Genomic DNA, 17,564 nt, shown 5'->3' with positions numbered 1-17,564 from the left:
ATGAAATCTCGCGTCAGCTCTCGCGTGTTTATTTGGGTGACGTCATGAAGCGTCAGGTTCGCACGGGCCGATGGGAAAAATAAAACAAAAAACTTCGTCATTGAATGTGTGTTGCGAGCTAGCAATTGGCTTGACCGCAGTGTTCTTACAACTTTTAACAATTTAATTTCAAAGCTTTAATTTAAACCTGTAACACGTCTTTGTTTTGGGCCGAGTACAGCCATCGACGGGTACTACTAAATAGCCAAGCAGGGAGCAAAAATAGGCTGACTGTCCTGATTTATTAAAAGACCAAAGAAAGAGAAATAAATAGTATGAGCGCTATCACACGTTACGAGAAAAGCATACAGTTCGGTACATGACCGCTCAGCTCAGCAAGGCAAAATGAAAAAGTGACAACTCTGCGCGACTAAACAAAACAACGCCACCATGTGGCGCAGTGCCATACTACGGGTTGTTACAACCGCCCCCCAAATTTAAAAACAGAATTTCCTACTGCATTATACGGATATCATAAAATATGTACCCAACCAGACGTGCAAGGTTCGTAGAACGACAAACAAATGGCAAGTGTGTGATGGCCACTCAAATATAGAAAAACGTGTGTGTGTGTGTGTGTGTGTGTGTGTGTGTGTGTGTGTGTGTGTGTGTGTGTGTGTGTGTGTGTGTGTGTGTGTGTGTGGAGCAAAACAAACGTGTGTGCGTGTTTTAAATAAGCGACACTTGTTTTGAACCAATTTATTTCACAGGAGCTGGAAGTCCTCTGATAATCAAGTCTGTAAGAAAAGCATGCACAGTATTAGGCAATTACTGCAGTGACCTTTTAAATTAAGCATGACTCACACAAAGTTAAGGATGTTCCACTTTTGGGTACATGTTCAAGGTGAACCTCAAGTGCCCCATAACCTTTACAGGTGAAGTTTGATCTCAATGTACATGCCAAACAGTTCCAAGTTTTCAGTAGCCTTCTTTTGCACAGCTTGCTGTAAGAGCTGAATGAAAGCCATTTTGACTTTCTGTGACTCTTCCGGTCTCTGTTAACTTACCGTTGACACGGTCAAATCAGGGGCTGCTTCCCTTTAAGAAAATCCTGTTTAAAGCCTAGCAATAGTATCAACTTGGTCTCACGACACATGAAGAGGATCTAGATACCAATTCTATTCATGTTGAGACTGCTGTTCAGCTCTTTATTAGGTATGTTGTGCAAGTATTAAAGCACTAAAACATGGAACAGTTGTACATGTGCATTTAAAAAGTTCAAAGGTCAAATTAAGTGCAACTTGAGTAGCAAACTTAAATTATGCCCAAAAGCTGAATTTACGTAACTTGAACTTTGGGAGTAGGTTCATGAATAACAATTTATCCAACACGATTCGATAGGTTTTTCAAACGCATGCAGGCGAAGACATTGATTTGATTTACCGTGGTTAAAAGAAACGTGTATATTCAAATTGCAAGTTAACTAATTACATCTTCGGATTGAATACCTACCTGCTATCCCTATGTGCCGCTCACTTTAATGTCACAAACCATGTGCGGGGTTTTATGCCTTTTCCACTCTCAAGCGATCCAATTAGGGACAGTTTAATTATCTAATTAGCCACAAGTGCGCTGGGTGTGTCCTAAGATACACACTTGCCTTTTTAAGCACAACGAAAATCCCATTACCCCACAATTAAAGTGCATCCATAATAGGCCTACTGTATTATGATACACTGCATTTTTATGTGTACAGTACGTACATTACACCCACTGATAAGTATACATCCGTACATACCTGCGCAAAGAGTTTAGCTGTGAAACTAAGAACGTCCACAAGAGGGCAACACACTACAGTCCACTGCTCAGTCACGCCCCATAAAGACTATACAAAAGTCACACTGCTGTTGCATCAGTTAATTTCCTCCTGTCCTATTTATTAAGTTTGCAATGCCCAAAAACATGTTACGCAATAAGTGGCGTGACAATGTTGCTTAAGAGAGAAAAAAAACTTACACAATGTGTACGGTGTATACCGGACTGTTTCTGTTATATAACTTTTCATAATAAGGTATACACCCTTCAGGTTGGAAAGTTTGTATGAACAGTCAATATAATTGATTGATAGGCCTACATTGAATTGGTTGGAAACTTAGTTTGCAAATGTGTTCTCAGTCTTGACTTTGTCTTGGTTATTGTAGGGCACAGGTTCCAAACTCAAGGCCTGGGGACCAGATATGACTCACACCACATCATTTTATGTGGTTGGGAAAAGCAAATCGTGTTTCAAACTTTCAAATGTCATGATTATTTCTAAAATCTGTAACAAATGTTCAAATTGTTAATGTAATAAGAAGCCTAATACCGTTGATAGCATTGTATTTATGTATGTATGTATCTATGTGTATATATATATATATATATATATATATATATATATATATATATGAAACCTTTTTACAGTAACTTGAACAACAGCTGAACAAGCTGCTATCTTTGAATTCTGATTTCAAAACTAGTGGTTCAACAACTTGTGTATATGTAATATGATGAGTCACTTAAACATTTATATGAATGACTTGGAATTTTTTTGAACCCTTCTCCTTTCACCTTTGAACAAAAAGATCCCTCTGAAGCTTACCAGAACACCATAACTATTTTTGGGGTGGTGGGGGGAATATTTCCAGAGGTTGTTAAACAGTGGCAAGTAAATACTGCTCTAACGTGTGTTTGAATGTGATTTGTTAATCGTGAACACATCCGGCCCGTCACATTTATATTTTTCATTTATGTTGGTCTCATACATATAAATAAATACAGTACATGAATTGTGTGAATAATTTTGGTGATGGGTGCCTGCTTCTTTGGCTTTACCCCCCCTCCCAAAAAATTACACCTAAAACTTGAAACACTAAGTCACATGACACCAGGGAGATAAATTTGGGACATAAACCTATAGCAGCATTCCATATTTCTCTTCTCAACAACTGCATTTAACCACATAAAGCTAATTCAAGGTAACCTTATGTAGCCAAGTCATTTCCTGTCTGCAGGGAGCACACAAGGCGATAGCTCTTGCAGCAGGTTGCATCAGTCATGTACAGTAAGGCCCGCCTGTGGAAAACCCCACAGTGGCATGCTGGTGACTGACGCGACCCAGTTCAGTGAGTGAAGGGAAAAGTGAGCTGGTATTTACTTATAGCCAAGGACACGTGACAGCTGAACTATCAGTGAATGTGACTGATATGATTTACTGCAAACAGTCAGCTGGCATGGCCTCAGCCTTGGTCAATAGATAATGCTAGTTAATGTGAAACTGGTGAGCTAGGAGGGAGCACATGCCAAGTATCAGATTTCCAGCCAACTCCTTTGAACTTTCCGGGAAATCATTTTGCACAATGATTAATAAATAGCACACAGACACATGAGTTATTAAAAGCATTTTATTGCTTTTTTTTTGTTTTTTTAGAAAAACAATACAAAATTCTGGAACAACTGTTTTAAGTGTTGCCTTGAGTGAACTGCAATCATTCACATGGTACAGTAAAGTGCTTATCTTAAATCAAAATTGTTTTGTATTTTACGGATTTATTTATTCCAAACTTCTTCCCCTGAGGGCATCAAGATGGTGCTAAAACCAGGCATTGGCTCACAAGCTTTAGCTCAAGGGCTTGTTCTTTCCACCACAGGCAGAATTGTTTACCTCACACTTTTGAGTTCACTTAGGAAGGCTTTGACAAGTATTGCTGGATTGTGAATTATTTGCCTGTGGACTACATTCAAATTATGGGAAGGGTTGACACTTCGCATGAATGAATAGAACAATTTCTTACATCAAAATGACGAAAAAGTGACAGACTTAGAATAGAACTTTCTCCCCTTAAGACAGTCTTTAAACTATCATTTAACAAAAAAAAGTAGAAATGATCACAACCAAGAACTCTTATTACACCAGTCAGGATGTTGAGTATGGCCCTTTGTGTGCATGCATCAAACCCGGTCCAAAACATGTGATGCTCCAAAGAGACAATTTTTTTTTTTACTGAACTGTATTAGGCGTTTAAAAAAAAAAAAAAAGGGTTGCCTTAATCATCAGCTTAATGCATTTAGGTTTCGCTAAATAATTTCCCAGATAGAGAACAGCTGCATATACAAATGCAAGTCTTATTGTAAGACATAAAATTCCATGATGATGCATCTGCAGGTGATTTTGAGAGCCATTACAGTGTCCTGTTTTCAGCAGATTGGATCCTTTACTAAAAGGCAACCATTTCCAGAGTACCATTACTGCAGTGCTGGTAGTGGATCGTCAGCACCTGTCTGCTAGGTTCAGACGCATGTTTCAATGTGCCAGGTCATGACTTGAACACTCTTTAGTTAACCGGAACTCATCGCTTTTCACCGCCTATCACTGTCTCAGAATGAACTTCTACTTCATTCGAGAAGTAAAGAATTACCAACTCGTGAACATTAAAACAAATAGAAAATATCTGTCTGGGCAAGAACGCTCCAGGTCAACTTAAACTTCTGCCGACTCTTATAGTCACAACTTAAGAACATACATGAAACAAAATGAAGGAAAACAGCCGGTGCTTCACCTGAACTCAACAGCACCTCCATGACAATCACCAAGTATAAAAAAAATAAAAAGTGGCAAATTCACATGGAGTTTTTAACATGGAAAAATATAAGGTAAACATAATACAGCTACACATTTGCGGAAGACTTTTTTTTTGCTTGTTTTTGTGGAATGTTTTTCCTTTTTTAAATTTTTTTTAGTTTGTTGAGGGGAGAGGAAAAAAAGGTGAATTATGTCAATGTTTGGAAATTGACATCTCATTAAAAAAGGTACAACGCATTAAAAACACTGATGGTCCAAATAAGTGTATTCAATTAAATGACAGAGGTCAGTGGCCAAAATGTGCTTTTCAAACCCTGCAAAGAGAATTCTAACCTTCAGAGTTCAAAAATATAAAAGGTTAGCGCTGTTGCATACATTGATTTGCATATTTGAGGGAGAGAAAAAAAAAAAATAATAAAAATAAGTACAAAAATGAGAAATCATAAGCGCCGAGTGTGGCTGTGGGACACAAATTCTTTACATTAAATAAAAATAATTTTACTGTGGTCATTCTGAGCAACATACCAGATATTGTTCAAGGATGCAGTTATTTTCAGGGACGACCAACTAGTAATACTTTAGACATGATACTGAACAGTATGGCAACTGATCATGATAGCATTGATTGAGCCAAACTGCATTTAAAGAAAAAAGAAAAAGAAAAAATTCAACAAAAAAAAACCCCACTGTACTAATTACATCATGGCTGGCAGTGTAGACATTCTCTGCTCTTGGAGCCTTCATTGCGTAGTCACCAAGTCAAATTCATTCCAAAACTCTTACTCTACTTTGAATTCGGCTTTAAGTGGAGGAAGAAAAAAAAATAAAAAAGAAGAAGAAAATAAATAGCTTTAAAGAGTCCCCAGCCACACAATAACTGCTCCAGGCACATACAGCATTGGCTTACAGCTCTTCCAACCCCCCTATGTACACCTTCATCTTGGCATATTGCATAAACTTGTATGTATGTGCAGATTGACCATTTGTGCATATACATACAAGCAAAGAGAACATTCCAGACAACCAAATTCACAGTGGATGCAGTTGTAACGTGGGAGCAGCGCGAGAGGTTGTCCTTTGGTGTCTTGAGCTTTGTTTGAAACATAAGTGTTGAGAGGAAAGGGGGGGGGGGGGGAGACAAAAACTAAAATTCAAAAATACTTCTTATCCTCCCTCCCCAAAAACATGGACGTGCATCGATATTTGCAGGCCCTGGGCTGATGTGCTTCAGAAATGCTGCAGAAGGCCAAAAGGCATTTAGAAGTCCCCTTACAGCGAGGCATGAAGAGCCTGAACGGCGAGGGCCCAAGGCCAGTTAGAGTCAAAGACAGGCAAGGAGAGGAGCAGGTCTTCGATCTTCGCAGAAGGTCTGAGGTCAACAAAAATCAGGCACAGTCCCCCACAATAACGAGAGGGGCCAAGAGCTGGCGGAGTTCAGCAGCGGAGACAGGGCCACCCTTGGGCTGGCTGCTGCGCTGTCTTCGCGTGGCCAGCTTGGAGTTTGAAGGAGGAGAGAGGCGCATGGAGGAGCCGCTGGCAGCGGTGACCACAAAGGGGGTCTCCAGCTGATGCTGCTCCTCCATGCCATCCTGTTCAGCCAGCTGCCGGTTCACAGCCATGGCCTTGTCCGCAAAGAATGTTAGATCCCTCGCATTGCCGCTTCTGGAGAACAGGAGAAATTACTTGAGTTTCACAATCTATAAAAAAAGTGTTAAATATCAAAAACGTTCATAGAGACTGCCTCACCTCTGATGAAAAACTGGTGCAGGCAACGTGTAAGATGCACCCTTAAGAAAGAAGATAAGCCCATTAAAATAATATTCGCTATTACATAAGCAAAATTACAGAGTTAGCATAGTGGTTGGACACTCACCCCCTGCACCCAGGGGTGCCGCAGCACCTGGCTAGCGCTAAGGCGATTTTTGGCATCCCGAACCAGTAGTCTGGATATAAGGTCTTTGGCACTTGAGGCGATATGAGCCCAGTCTTTGTCAGGAAACTCATACTTTGCTTCCTGAATACTTTCAAACAGGGTGTTCTACGGGAGGAAAAGAGCATTTTGTTGACCATATCAAAAAACAACAGTGTGTATTATATGTATGTATTTATTTATGATGCCAGGTTATCTTTAAACCCATTTCCTTTCTATTATGTTTGTGTATGTATTTTCATCAGCATCTAATTGCCAGCTGGTGTCTATGTTTATGTGTAGAACTACTTCCTGTTTCTGTCTAAGAATCATGGGAATGTAGTCCTACTAGCTTAATGCTACGGATGCCGGTTAGAACAAACAAGCAGATCTTTTCTAGCGCCACATTTCTAATGTTACAATGTGGGACCAGACCGGCGCAAGGTAAATGACAAAGCCAGCTTCCCATAGCTGCTGGGACTGAACAAAACAGGCTTGATAATAAGCTGTTGAACTGGCAACCAAATTAGCAACACAACCTCCGGTCACCAGATTGAATAGTAATGTTCAAACTTTTTTTTTTTTGTCTGTCAGAGCATCCCCTCTTCGGCTTGACGCAAGCCCCGTGAATTTGCACAGCGAACAAAAGCAAGCGAAACCCGCGTCGCTACCCGATATAGCCTAGCATAATAGCGCTAAAGCTATCAAAAAAATATATAGTACAATTAGAATAAACTTGATAAATCTGGTCAATCTAAAAATCTGTACAACAAAAACATTTTCAAAAAGCCTGAGTGATTATTCCATAATCTCACCTGGCACCTGTGGCAGGGTTCCCCCAATTCCCAGCCACAGTCACCCCCGCAGTGGCCTACAAAGGGTGGGTAACCACTCAGCATGATGTACAAGATGACTCCCAGGCTCCAGAGGTCACAACGCTTGTCATAAATAGTAGCCTCCTCGCTGAAGGCCTCGACCACCTCGGGTGCCATGTACTCTGCGGAGCCACACTGATTGGAAGAAAAGGCATCGGTTAGCCACAGGCTTGGCAAACAGCAGAACACATGAACAGTGAAGTGTTTTCATTCGCTGCTGCTCCTCACATTCCTCATTTTAGCTGACACCTCGTGTTGAAGCTAGAGGCCTAAACTGGGGAGATCTGTGAGAGTCACATGCTCCTCTAGAAGGATGGGCCAGTTTAAAAAAAAGGAACTACGCAGCTTCTCTCTGTGTGGCAAGTAAAAACATGTTGTGCAACATCCCTGCACAGCATCAAATGGGGCAGGTTTGCAGGAACATTGAGTCACAACTTGGACCATCCAGCTGCACACAGAGTACACAGTGGACTGAGGGCAAAGGCAGGCGGTCTTTGACGTTGCCTTGTTATGTATCCAAGACAGGAATTAGGCCAAACACTGAGCCCAGCAAAGAGGATTGGCTGTCCTGCAAAACCACAGACTGGGCTGAGCCCTGACCACTTGCATAACTTTTAAACGCCAAATGGTGCCCCTAATGGAACCAAAGAGGAGCAGGTCACTAGTTCACAAGAATCTTCATTCTAAAAAATTGTATTGTGCCCGAGTGACATACACGCAATAGACAGTTTAGGAATACTGATCACATACATCTTATTCAGTCATTGGCCTATTCACTTAAGCTGTAAGCCTTTAGCATATCTGGGAAGTTAGGCCAAACATTTTCTTTACAATAATATATTCTACGTGCCTTCAATAGTCTGCTAAACACAGCATTCTGATTAATACTGGATTTGTAGAATATGAATTAAGCAGCAAAATCTCAGGGGGCGGCCATTTTTCCACGTGCTGTCGAGTGAATTACATCACAGTTGCTCAGAGCTCAGGTAACAACCAACCACAGTTCACCCGTTTCCTGAGTTTGGTCGTGATATTTGTAAGCTGAGTCGTGATTGGACGTTACCTTAAGCCCTGAGCAACACCAATATTTTCAGTTGACGGCAAGTGTTAAAATGGCTGCCCCGAGATGGATAAAGCAGCTTATTTCATATTAATCAGAAAAGAATAGTGTTTGCAGTAGAGGGGCTGCAAAGAACACTTTTGAAAAACATTTTTGGGTTGACTTTGGTTTGCAAACCCGGGACAACTCCTCTCGCTTTCCAACTGTAGGGGGCACGTTTACATTGAGCAAGACGATTGCACAACATCCCGGCAGCTCCTCCTCCTCCTCCTCCATATTTATGTCATGAAATGTGCTGCACAGGAATCTGAGCACAGACAAAGCTGCTTCTGTCGCAGGAGAAAATCCCAACCCCCACATTTCTACCATCAACATGTCTGGTAAGCCTGCCTCACAGACACAAAAAAAAAAAAAAAAAAAAAAAAAAAAAACAGAATGCAGCTGAAAATGCCAAAGGTTTGTTTGGTCCATGTGCAACTGCAGCAGAAAAGAAAAGGGGCCAGTGAAATAAGAGCACCAAGGCCAACAACATTGAACTCGCACACAGTATTTCCACCGCCCACACAAACTTTTCTTCGTGCTGTGTTCATAAGGCAAGCTGGTGCTTTCCCGGGAGCATGTGACTAGTCAGCCCATCATGACGCCACTCGTGCTCCACACCTCTGATGTTGGTAAACAAGATTACCTGGTGAGGCTTTAGGGACTTGCAAATGGGCCAGCGGCCATAACTGCTTCAGTTTTGGCTCAATGGGGCTGCTTCTGGCCAACATTTCCAGTCCCTGCTATTTCCTTAATACTGCACAAGAGAGTTTTGATATTTGAGCAGGCGTTCTGATTTTATGTTGGACATTTGTGGAGCTTTCTGTGTAAAAGATTTTTAGCCTTTTCCTAGAAAGGTTAGTCATACCTACATTCTCATACATAACAAGCATTCTAAAATCAAACTAAACGGCACAACAGCCTTGAAAATAATTATACTAAATAGCACCACAAGTACATGCAATAGATGCAAAAATATCTCAATGTTGCGCAACAGCAACTGTACAAATAAAGCATGAGTCGGAATAGAGATGAAAATAAGATAACATTGTTCCTGAGACCAAGGCAAAGGGAAAGAAAAAAAAACTGGCTCAGGCGCATGAGCAGGCTGACCCTCCCCCTTCCACTCCTCTAAACCAATCACGTCTCCGTTGCTAGGTATGGGAGGGGGGACAAAAACATTGTAGAACAAACCTCGTTGATCTCCTTTGTATAAATAACATTAGAAAAATGCAGGGTTGGGTCCATGGGGCATTAAATAAGCAGAGGGTGGCTGTCTCCATACTGCCTGACAGAGGTTTGTGCATGGTTTTGTAAGCACTCTTTTCTACAACACAAAATAGCCTTGGAAGTTCCCTCTGCGGCCTCATTACATTCCAAGGCTGTTACATTGCAGTACAGTAGATCACATGTTTTTTCCCTTCTTTTTTATGTATTGTACGTAGGGCTCTCCATTCTCTGGTTTCTCAATAGAAAGCTGAAGTTACCACCAATGTAAACATCCCCGAAAACACAACTGCAGGTTAAAGCACCCCCCCCTCCCCTCCCTCTTCATCTGCTCTTGTCCATCTATGACATACACTCAGACTGTGTCAACACGTAGCAAAAAACAGAACAATTACATGGCAAACATCCCACTTTTGGACACCTTGCTTCTGTTGTGAAAACGGTGCCAGGTTGAAAAATCATAACTTCAAATTCTTGTGCCTGAGAATTTACAGCCGATAAGTAGGACGTGGACCTTACACTGAAGGATATCTAACAGGGAACTGCTGATACCAGGACGTGATAAGGTTAACAGAATGCTGCCAGTCAAGCGCCAATGAAAGATCAGCGGGCTGTGCATAACACCACCCAGCGTGACCAATGGGCAGGGAGCCTAGACTTGATAATGGAAGTTTAAAGCCCGATTGCCTATCTGCATGGTGAAGGCAACTGTACAAATGGTACAAAACAACAATTAACCCAAGACTCAACATTAGATTTGCACAGTTTCACAAGTGGGTCAAAGTTTTTGTTTTTAAACTTTCCTCCCTAACACATTGTCTCAAATAAATCCACTGCCAAATATATACACTCACTTATTTATCTCTTTGCATCTCTGTAGATGCTTAACTAAATTTTGTTTCATCAGTACCGGTACTCTGCAAAAGGACAAAGTTGGATCCAATGTGGATATTCGTACCACTTTTTTTCCCCCCAGACAGATACCAGTACGAGTACTCAAATCAAGTATTCACCAATAGTACTTTTGATATATAGAACCCACGCCCTGCGTCAAAAAACAAACAAAAAAACGACAGTTTATTTTTATTTATTTTTAAGAGAACTATATATCCCAATATAGCGTTTTTCCTTAAAACTGCATGAAACTGATGGCAATTTTCTATTCTTCCGATTTCTAATTTCTAGTTCCTGATCGTAAAACATCTGCCATCTCGGTACCTTGAAATAAGGCCGGGTATCAGTACTCTACCATTGATCAAATCTAATAGGTCCATGGAATCTAACTTAATCTATTACGGCATGTGGGAACCCAATGATACTTCGTCATTGCCACACTCCACTATTGTGCCACATGACCACAATAATTAATAGAACGGGATTTAAAAAAAATAAATAAAAATAAAAATAAAGTTAATCATGAACTTACAGGCGTGAGGAGTTCAGGGGTGGAGATGGGTGAGCTGTCACTGTTCAGTTTGATACCACTTCCCAGGTCAAAGTCACAAATCTTAACTGGGGAAATCTGAGAGAGGAATACAAGATTAGAATAACAATCTCATATCCTGTTAAATCAATTAAACCCCAAGTACAAATTTAGATCACTTTGCACACTATCTTTACCTGGCCTGTAATCACCATGCTAGAGCATCTTATCAATCTATGAATTGCCACACTAGTTCCCATTAGTTGAACTACACAGAAAATATTTGCACAGACTCACCTTGTCTGCACTTTCACAGAGGATGTTTTCAGGTTTGAGGTCTCTGTGAGCCATTCCTAGAAATTAACAAGACAGTCACACTTTTGGTTAGTACATCACGGGCAAAACAGCAAGCAAATATTCAACATTTGGATATCAAAATGCAAAAAAAAAAAAAATCATAATTCTAATGAATATTAAAAATAGATGTAAAGTATGTTACCGGTAGGTTATATTATGTCTGTTGTAACTTTAGTGTTAAGGATTTTTGAGATTGTGCTCACCCTTGTTATGCAGGAAGTCCAGAGCTCTAGCTATGTCCTGCACGACAACTCTGGCTTCCTGCTCACTGAAGTGCTGCCTCTTGTGAATGTGTGCCAAAATCGACACTAAGGAGAGAGAACACGAGTAAATTAGCTATTTATATTAGGGAAAAAAGAAAAAGAAAAATAAAGGACATGCCATGTGTTTTGCAGGGCAAAATAAAATCAACAGCTGAATTTCACTGACCTCCGAGCTTTTCAAAAACCAGATAGAATTTGTCTTCCTCTTCAAAAAACTCCACCAATTCCAAGATGTTACTAGGAAAAGAGTAAAGGTAAAGCCAGTCAAGCAAAGTGTCGTCTGATTCATCACATCATCATTTTAGTAGTACTAAAAGTGTTAAATTACACCATTAACAAGAGTCAAAAGTGATCAAGTTGTATTTGGTTGAGTTGGTGATTAAGATCACTACCTGTGGCCCTGGCACTGGTAGAGCATTTCGACCTCACGAAAAACACGGCTGCGGCTGTGTCCTGGTCTTTTTTCAATTATCTGAAAGAAAGGGCAGATCTCAGTTGACTGGTTCCTATGGAAAGTTGTGGCTAAAAATACAGGACATATACCTACACACACACACACAGCATGGTATGCTTAACTTTGAGCGTCTACAGGGAGTAGATTACATGTTCCATATGTGGTGCCAAGTTAATAACAGCCCTTCAATTCCCCTGCTTCCTAAAAGGCACCCCACCCTGTGGCACACTTGCAACGATACTTTAACCTACTTTCAATGCTGCCAGCCAAACCATGATAACGAACAAAGTCACAGCGCATCTCTATATTTAGTCCCATGTGTCAGTCTTATTTAAATCTTAAGTGCGCTTGGGTTTTCTTCCATTGAAACATTCCATGGGCTAATCCCAAACTGTTGACGGTAAAAACAAAACACGCTCTCTAAATATAACTGCACTCTGCTGTGGAGGGATTAACCACTCAGGGGCCACCATCAGTTGAACGTCATGCCAAGAGAACGATAGACTGCTGACACCATAGCAAAAGGCCTGAATGTTCCAGCCCTGGATGGTTATTGTTTGCTTGGATGTTGTGCATGTGTCTCTTCCTGGTAGCTGGATTACAGTTGCTTTTGAAGCACACTATTGCCATGCGTCTAGGATTAATGCACACACAAGAGGGCTGTGAGCCTTCTAAAGCCACCAGCACTCATTCAGTCCGAGTCAGCAGCACAAAAGTTCATACAGCAGGACAGTCAAACACCCATACATATCTAATATACATGTCAAACAACCATTTGAGTCAAGCAGGTGTTAAATACGCACAGCCTGCTGCTTGTACTTTGTGACGCTAGGCGCCCACACTTGCAACTCGCCCGACGGGGGGGGGGGGGGGGGGGGGTAGACGGGACATCTGGCAGGAGCAGTCTGAGCCCCCCTTCAACAAGCAAATGACCTACTCCACACGCTTCCTCCATCACAATGACAAAGTCCCATGGGGATCCACCAGCACGTCACGGCGTAAACAGCAACAGATTGCCGTCATGTGACCAAATGCTTGCCCCCAGTCTTCTTAATTATTCATTTTTTGTGATAAGGATACTGTTTGCGTTCTGTAGAGAACCAACACAATTATTTAGCTTGAGACCAGTTTGACTTGTGTATTAAGATTTGTGTCAATGTAAAATGTATTAAAAAATGCAAAATTGCAATGTTTTGCTTCCTCGTGAGGCTATGCAGTTTTTAGAAGAGGAAGTCCTTTCATCAAGAAGTTTCTTAAAAGTAAAAAAAAAATTACTGCAGAGAGCAAAAAAGCGGAATAAAAGCATGTAAACACCCTGGGTCACAATCTCCAACCAGCGCCACCCACACCCCTCCTCTTCTATAAGAGGGTTTTGTTTTGGCAGCACACAATGTTCTCTCAACTCTCCGGGCAATAAGAGTCGGATGAATGGGAGGGTATATCCCTCCCTGCACTGTGATAGGCCAGATGCATGTAAAAACAGCAAGGGGCGTGCCTGCTGACTGCAGCTAATTCCAGAGCAGCAGTAGCACACACAAAGAGAGTCATGCGGCAGCTGATGTAAAGAGTTGAATGTGTTACTTTTGAACCAAAACTGCCTTGAGCAAGTGACTTAAATAATAAACATACATTTAGGCTTAAGTGGATGGAATAGGACAACATGACTGATGTCTTACCTTGACAGCATACTCTTTGTTGGTGATAAGATTTATGCATGTTTGCACCCTGGCATAGGCACCCTCTCCCAGTACTTCATCCTGCAGTCTGTATACATCTATGGAGAGGTTGAACAAGTTTTGAAGTATTCTGTTCATGCGGCTAAATTTGACATCAAGCCACAGTCCACACATAATGATCGTACCCTCAAATCGTCCAGAGAAACTGTCTGTTGCCCTGCAACGCTTCTTCTTCTTGTTTCTCTTTTTAGCATCAGGGATGTCTATGGGCTGGCTGGAAGGTATATCTGTGACAAAAGAAGCTACATTATTACAAAGCTGAGAAATTGTTACAAATGGGTCACTGCACAACTAATAACATTACGATAGCGTAATGGGATGGCCAGCGTAAAAAAATAAAATAAAATACCCACCATGCCTTGGGGAGGAATCAAAATCAAATGTTGAATTAATAAGATGAGATCCATTTTTGGTGAAGTCATCTGTCACAAAAGGATTTTGGCCCTGGAAAGTAAGATATTGACATCAGCAAACAGCCGTAACTTCCTCAATAGATCAAACTTCTTGGCTCAGCTGTGCTAAGCTAGAATCAAGTGCAGCTATTGGCCCTTTTCTTTCCAATACATATCTCAAAATTCAAATTACACTACACTCATACAGACTTAAGCCTTACTTCGTGTAGCTTGATATCCCCCCATATATTAAAGTGTGATGAATGATGAACAGATCTGTTTATAGTTGGCAGTTCTCTCACACACACATGCAAAAAAAAAAAAAAAGCCATCACAACACCCACCCGCACAAACTTAACACACCTTAAAAGAGCGATGGAATCCAGTGACTTCGGTGATCTTATTTTGCACCATTTTGCTTCGATTTGGGCGATTTTATTTTGTTTTCTTTGGAGGATGCGGGGCGGCTGCGGCAGTGGTGTCTGGCCTATCCGATTGCACTTTCTCCGAAACAAAGGTGTTTCTGAGACAGTTGCAAAGAGATCACACTGGTGCGGGCTGGACAGCTTTCTGCGGCGCTTTCAACCAGAGCCCTGCCGACAACGGAAAAATGCAATGCGATTACCCCAGAAACACAAGTACAGTATCTAGAGAGGGCACTACATCTTAAATACAGAAAAACAACGATTAATAAAGCATCCAAGTACCGGTATTCGAAATATATAAATCCGGACAATAATATGCACCCCAAGCAATTTGCATTGAAACTCATTACATTGTAGGCACAAATACGTCGTAGATTTTAAAACACAATGCCTTCCACAAGCTAAACAGCGCGTGTTAAAACTAGCTGCGTATGGGTTGACGTAAAATTGGCTTTTAGTGTTTCGTGTTGGTTTTGAGTAGCCAACGCAAAACATCAAGAAAAAATGATCTGGTCATTTTCTAGCAAAAGAAACAAGGCATAATATTTAAGGCCAAATAAACAGTGTACACAGTTTGCACTATTGGTAGCGCATGTCATTAGCATTCACAGCAAAACAGGTGTACTTTTAATTAGACTTTTAAAAATCGAGTCAGATGGAAAATATGAACTTACCAAGTCGTTAATTTTACAGCTCCAGTGTTAGCGTCGTGATCGGACCCACTGCGTTGACAGCCACATAGGACGGTCGTGGGGGGGATAAGGCCGATTGAAAGGACATAGAAGGTGGCGGTATGGTAGCAGCTGCAGCGTTTTTATAACCTCATGGTTGACTCCTCCTTATTCACGCCCCTAACGCCTTCACTTTGCGTCAGCAAGCTAGAAGGATCACGTGTTTTCGAGAGGTAGCCTTAATGGCCGCGTACCATTTCGTATCGCCGGGTCTTCGTTAATTATTGTACGAAGCAGAAATAATAAACAGACACTTTTTAAATTAGAGAAGATTAATAAATGGTTGCATATTTATTTGGAAGGCCGTTACGTAGTCTTTGTTGAAGTCTGCACACATGCACAGGTCTTAGGAGAGGAGAAAATGTTGATATGAACGAATTGGTGCGAAGCCACATAGCAGTGTTTTGTTCAACAGGATGTATGGAGCACAAACCAGCACGTCATTGTTGTGATGTGTCTGCTCAGGGGGAGGAGAGAGTGGAGGATGGTGCAACATGTCGACAGACAAGATCTACTAGTTGAGACAATGCCAGCATTAATATCACAAGAATGTTTGTTTGTTTGTTTTCTTCCACAATGTCATAGATGCAGATGTCGAAAAAAACATGTTTGTGCTTTGTTACCATCTATAAGTGTTATATTGCCTTCTGTTCTAACTGAGATCTCAGACCCAGCAATGAATGGCCTTGATCAGAAGGACATTGAACCACCCTGGTTTAGTGTATCTACGCACATGGCCTCAGCTTCCCTGACTTTTGCCACAACAATGCACACATGCAGACTCGTGTGTAATTACTGTATATTGCCTCATACAGCTAGGGAAGAATTATTCACTTTGGTCTATTTTTGTTTGGTTCTACAGAAGCAACTGAAGAAATGAGAGTTAATGCCAAACAGTCAATGGCAAATTAATAAAGGCAATATATATTTTGTTTTATCTGGCCTTAATAATTGAATTTGGGAATTTATTTGATAACAAGCTGTAAGGGAAAAAATGAATATTAGTACAATTAATATTTATTTGCTGTACAGAAATGAACATTTCAATGTTATATAAAAGTTATGCGGCATATAACTGGAGAATACATCGATATGTGGTAAATGAAAGTAGGCTCAGTTACAGGTGTACTTACTGTTTCACATTTGGTTGTAGTAATGTAATGGCCTAGAAGTGTTTTTCAACAAATATTTACTGTAATAAGTAAACGACTTTGCTAATACTACACCGTCAGCATAGTCATCATATAGGCTAGTGATAGACTATAAATATGTTGCTGTCGTAGGAAGCCAAGGACGGAGGACCCCCTGTGTTATATGGCAGTGATAAGTTCAAATGTATCAAATAAATACGCATAGCGAAATCAAATCAAATGCACCTTTTCTGGACTTCAATCAACAGGAAATCACGAGTTATAGTAGATGTGATTTCTGCGAAGTAATTCCTCCCTGGGATTACTTACAGTGAGGTGATGGTTGTGGACAGTCCTTACAATCCTCTTGTTTTTGCCAAGTGTGACAGTGCACACATGGCACATTTTGGAGCATGATAATGAGGCTTTCTGAGACCCGGGTGGAAACTCTGTCTCATGCTTGTGATAATGAAAGAAATCCAAGAACCCTAATGATCCAGAAACATGCACTCTATCGGCACAGCCGCTAATTGTGACATGCCAGAGACCTGACATACTAATGCTATATTCAGTTATTAAAAGCAAAGTTAATTTGACAAAGGCACATGTGGGATAGTATGCTATAGTGCATATAATGGAACCTGCAAAGGGTTCAACCCAAATTTTCAAGAAAAAAAATCTCCTCAGCAGACAAACTAAACTTGGATTTCAAACTGTGTTAATGGAAGTTTTTTCCCCATGTTTTCTTTCATGTTTTTATTGTGTGTGTGTGTGCGTTTGTAATAATAATGCCTAATATACACCAAGTGACAATATCCGCTGTAAACAACATCCTGATTCCTTTCTGATTATGTCTGTCATCTGTCCAACAAAGGACGAGTAGTTTTATTTTATTTTATATGTATTTCGTTTTATAATACAGTGGTTAAAATCTCTTTATATC

At 40.8% G+C, this 17,564-nt stretch overlaps 1 protein-coding gene across 2 annotated transcripts; it reads right to left on the bottom strand.

Moving 5' to 3' along the window:
• Positions 1-3,408: 3,408 nt before the first annotated feature.
• Positions 3,409-15,595, bottom strand: mknk2b (MAPK interacting serine/threonine kinase 2b). 2 transcript variants are annotated; one of them, XM_086088850.1, is made up of 15 exons: positions 15,435-15,595; positions 14,699-14,928; positions 14,297-14,387; positions 14,069-14,170; positions 13,884-13,981; positions 12,146-12,225; positions 11,920-11,990; positions 11,766-11,798; positions 11,694-11,711; positions 11,431-11,486; positions 11,137-11,232; positions 7,325-7,519; positions 6,474-6,638; positions 6,347-6,387; positions 3,409-6,262 (listed from the first exon to the last, which is right to left on the bottom strand). In XM_086088850.1, the coding sequence occupies exons 2-15, from the start codon at positions 14,747-14,749 to the stop codon at positions 5,986-5,988; spliced, it is 1,374 nt and encodes a 457-aa protein (XP_085944976.1). In that variant the 5' UTR covers positions 14,750-14,928; positions 15,435-15,595; the 3' UTR covers positions 3,409-5,985. The 2 variants fall into 2 exon arrangements, with proteins under 2 accessions (XP_085944976.1, XP_085944975.1); XM_086088849.1 differs by having other exon boundaries at positions 11,694-11,798.
• Between the last annotated feature and the right edge of the window lie 1,969 nt (positions 15,596-17,564).

The sequence above is a fragment of the Leptonotus elevatus genome, chromosome 11, assembly GCF_054856555.1.
Source record: "Leptonotus elevatus isolate MCC_2025b chromosome 11, RoL_Lele_1.0, whole genome shotgun sequence".
NCBI classification, from domain to species: domain Eukaryota; kingdom Metazoa; phylum Chordata; class Actinopteri; order Syngnathiformes; family Syngnathidae; genus Leptonotus; species Leptonotus elevatus.
The sequence above is the reverse complement of the archived record's forward strand: the minus strand, read 5'-3'. Positions and strand labels throughout refer to the sequence as shown.

Coding starts and splice junctions, on each gene's coding strand:
- mknk2b (XM_086088849.1), bottom strand. CDS start 14,749: ATGGTGCAAAATAAGATCACCGAAGTCACTGGATTCCATCGCTCTTTT. Junction 11,799..11,919: donor GGTTTTTGAAAAGCTCGGAG/GTCAGTGAAATT, acceptor CTCTCTCCTTAG/TGTCGATTTTGGCACACATT. Junction 6,639..7,324: donor AACCCTGCCACAGGTGCCAG/GTGAGATTATGG, acceptor TTCCTCCCGTAG/AACACCCTGTTTGAAAGTAT.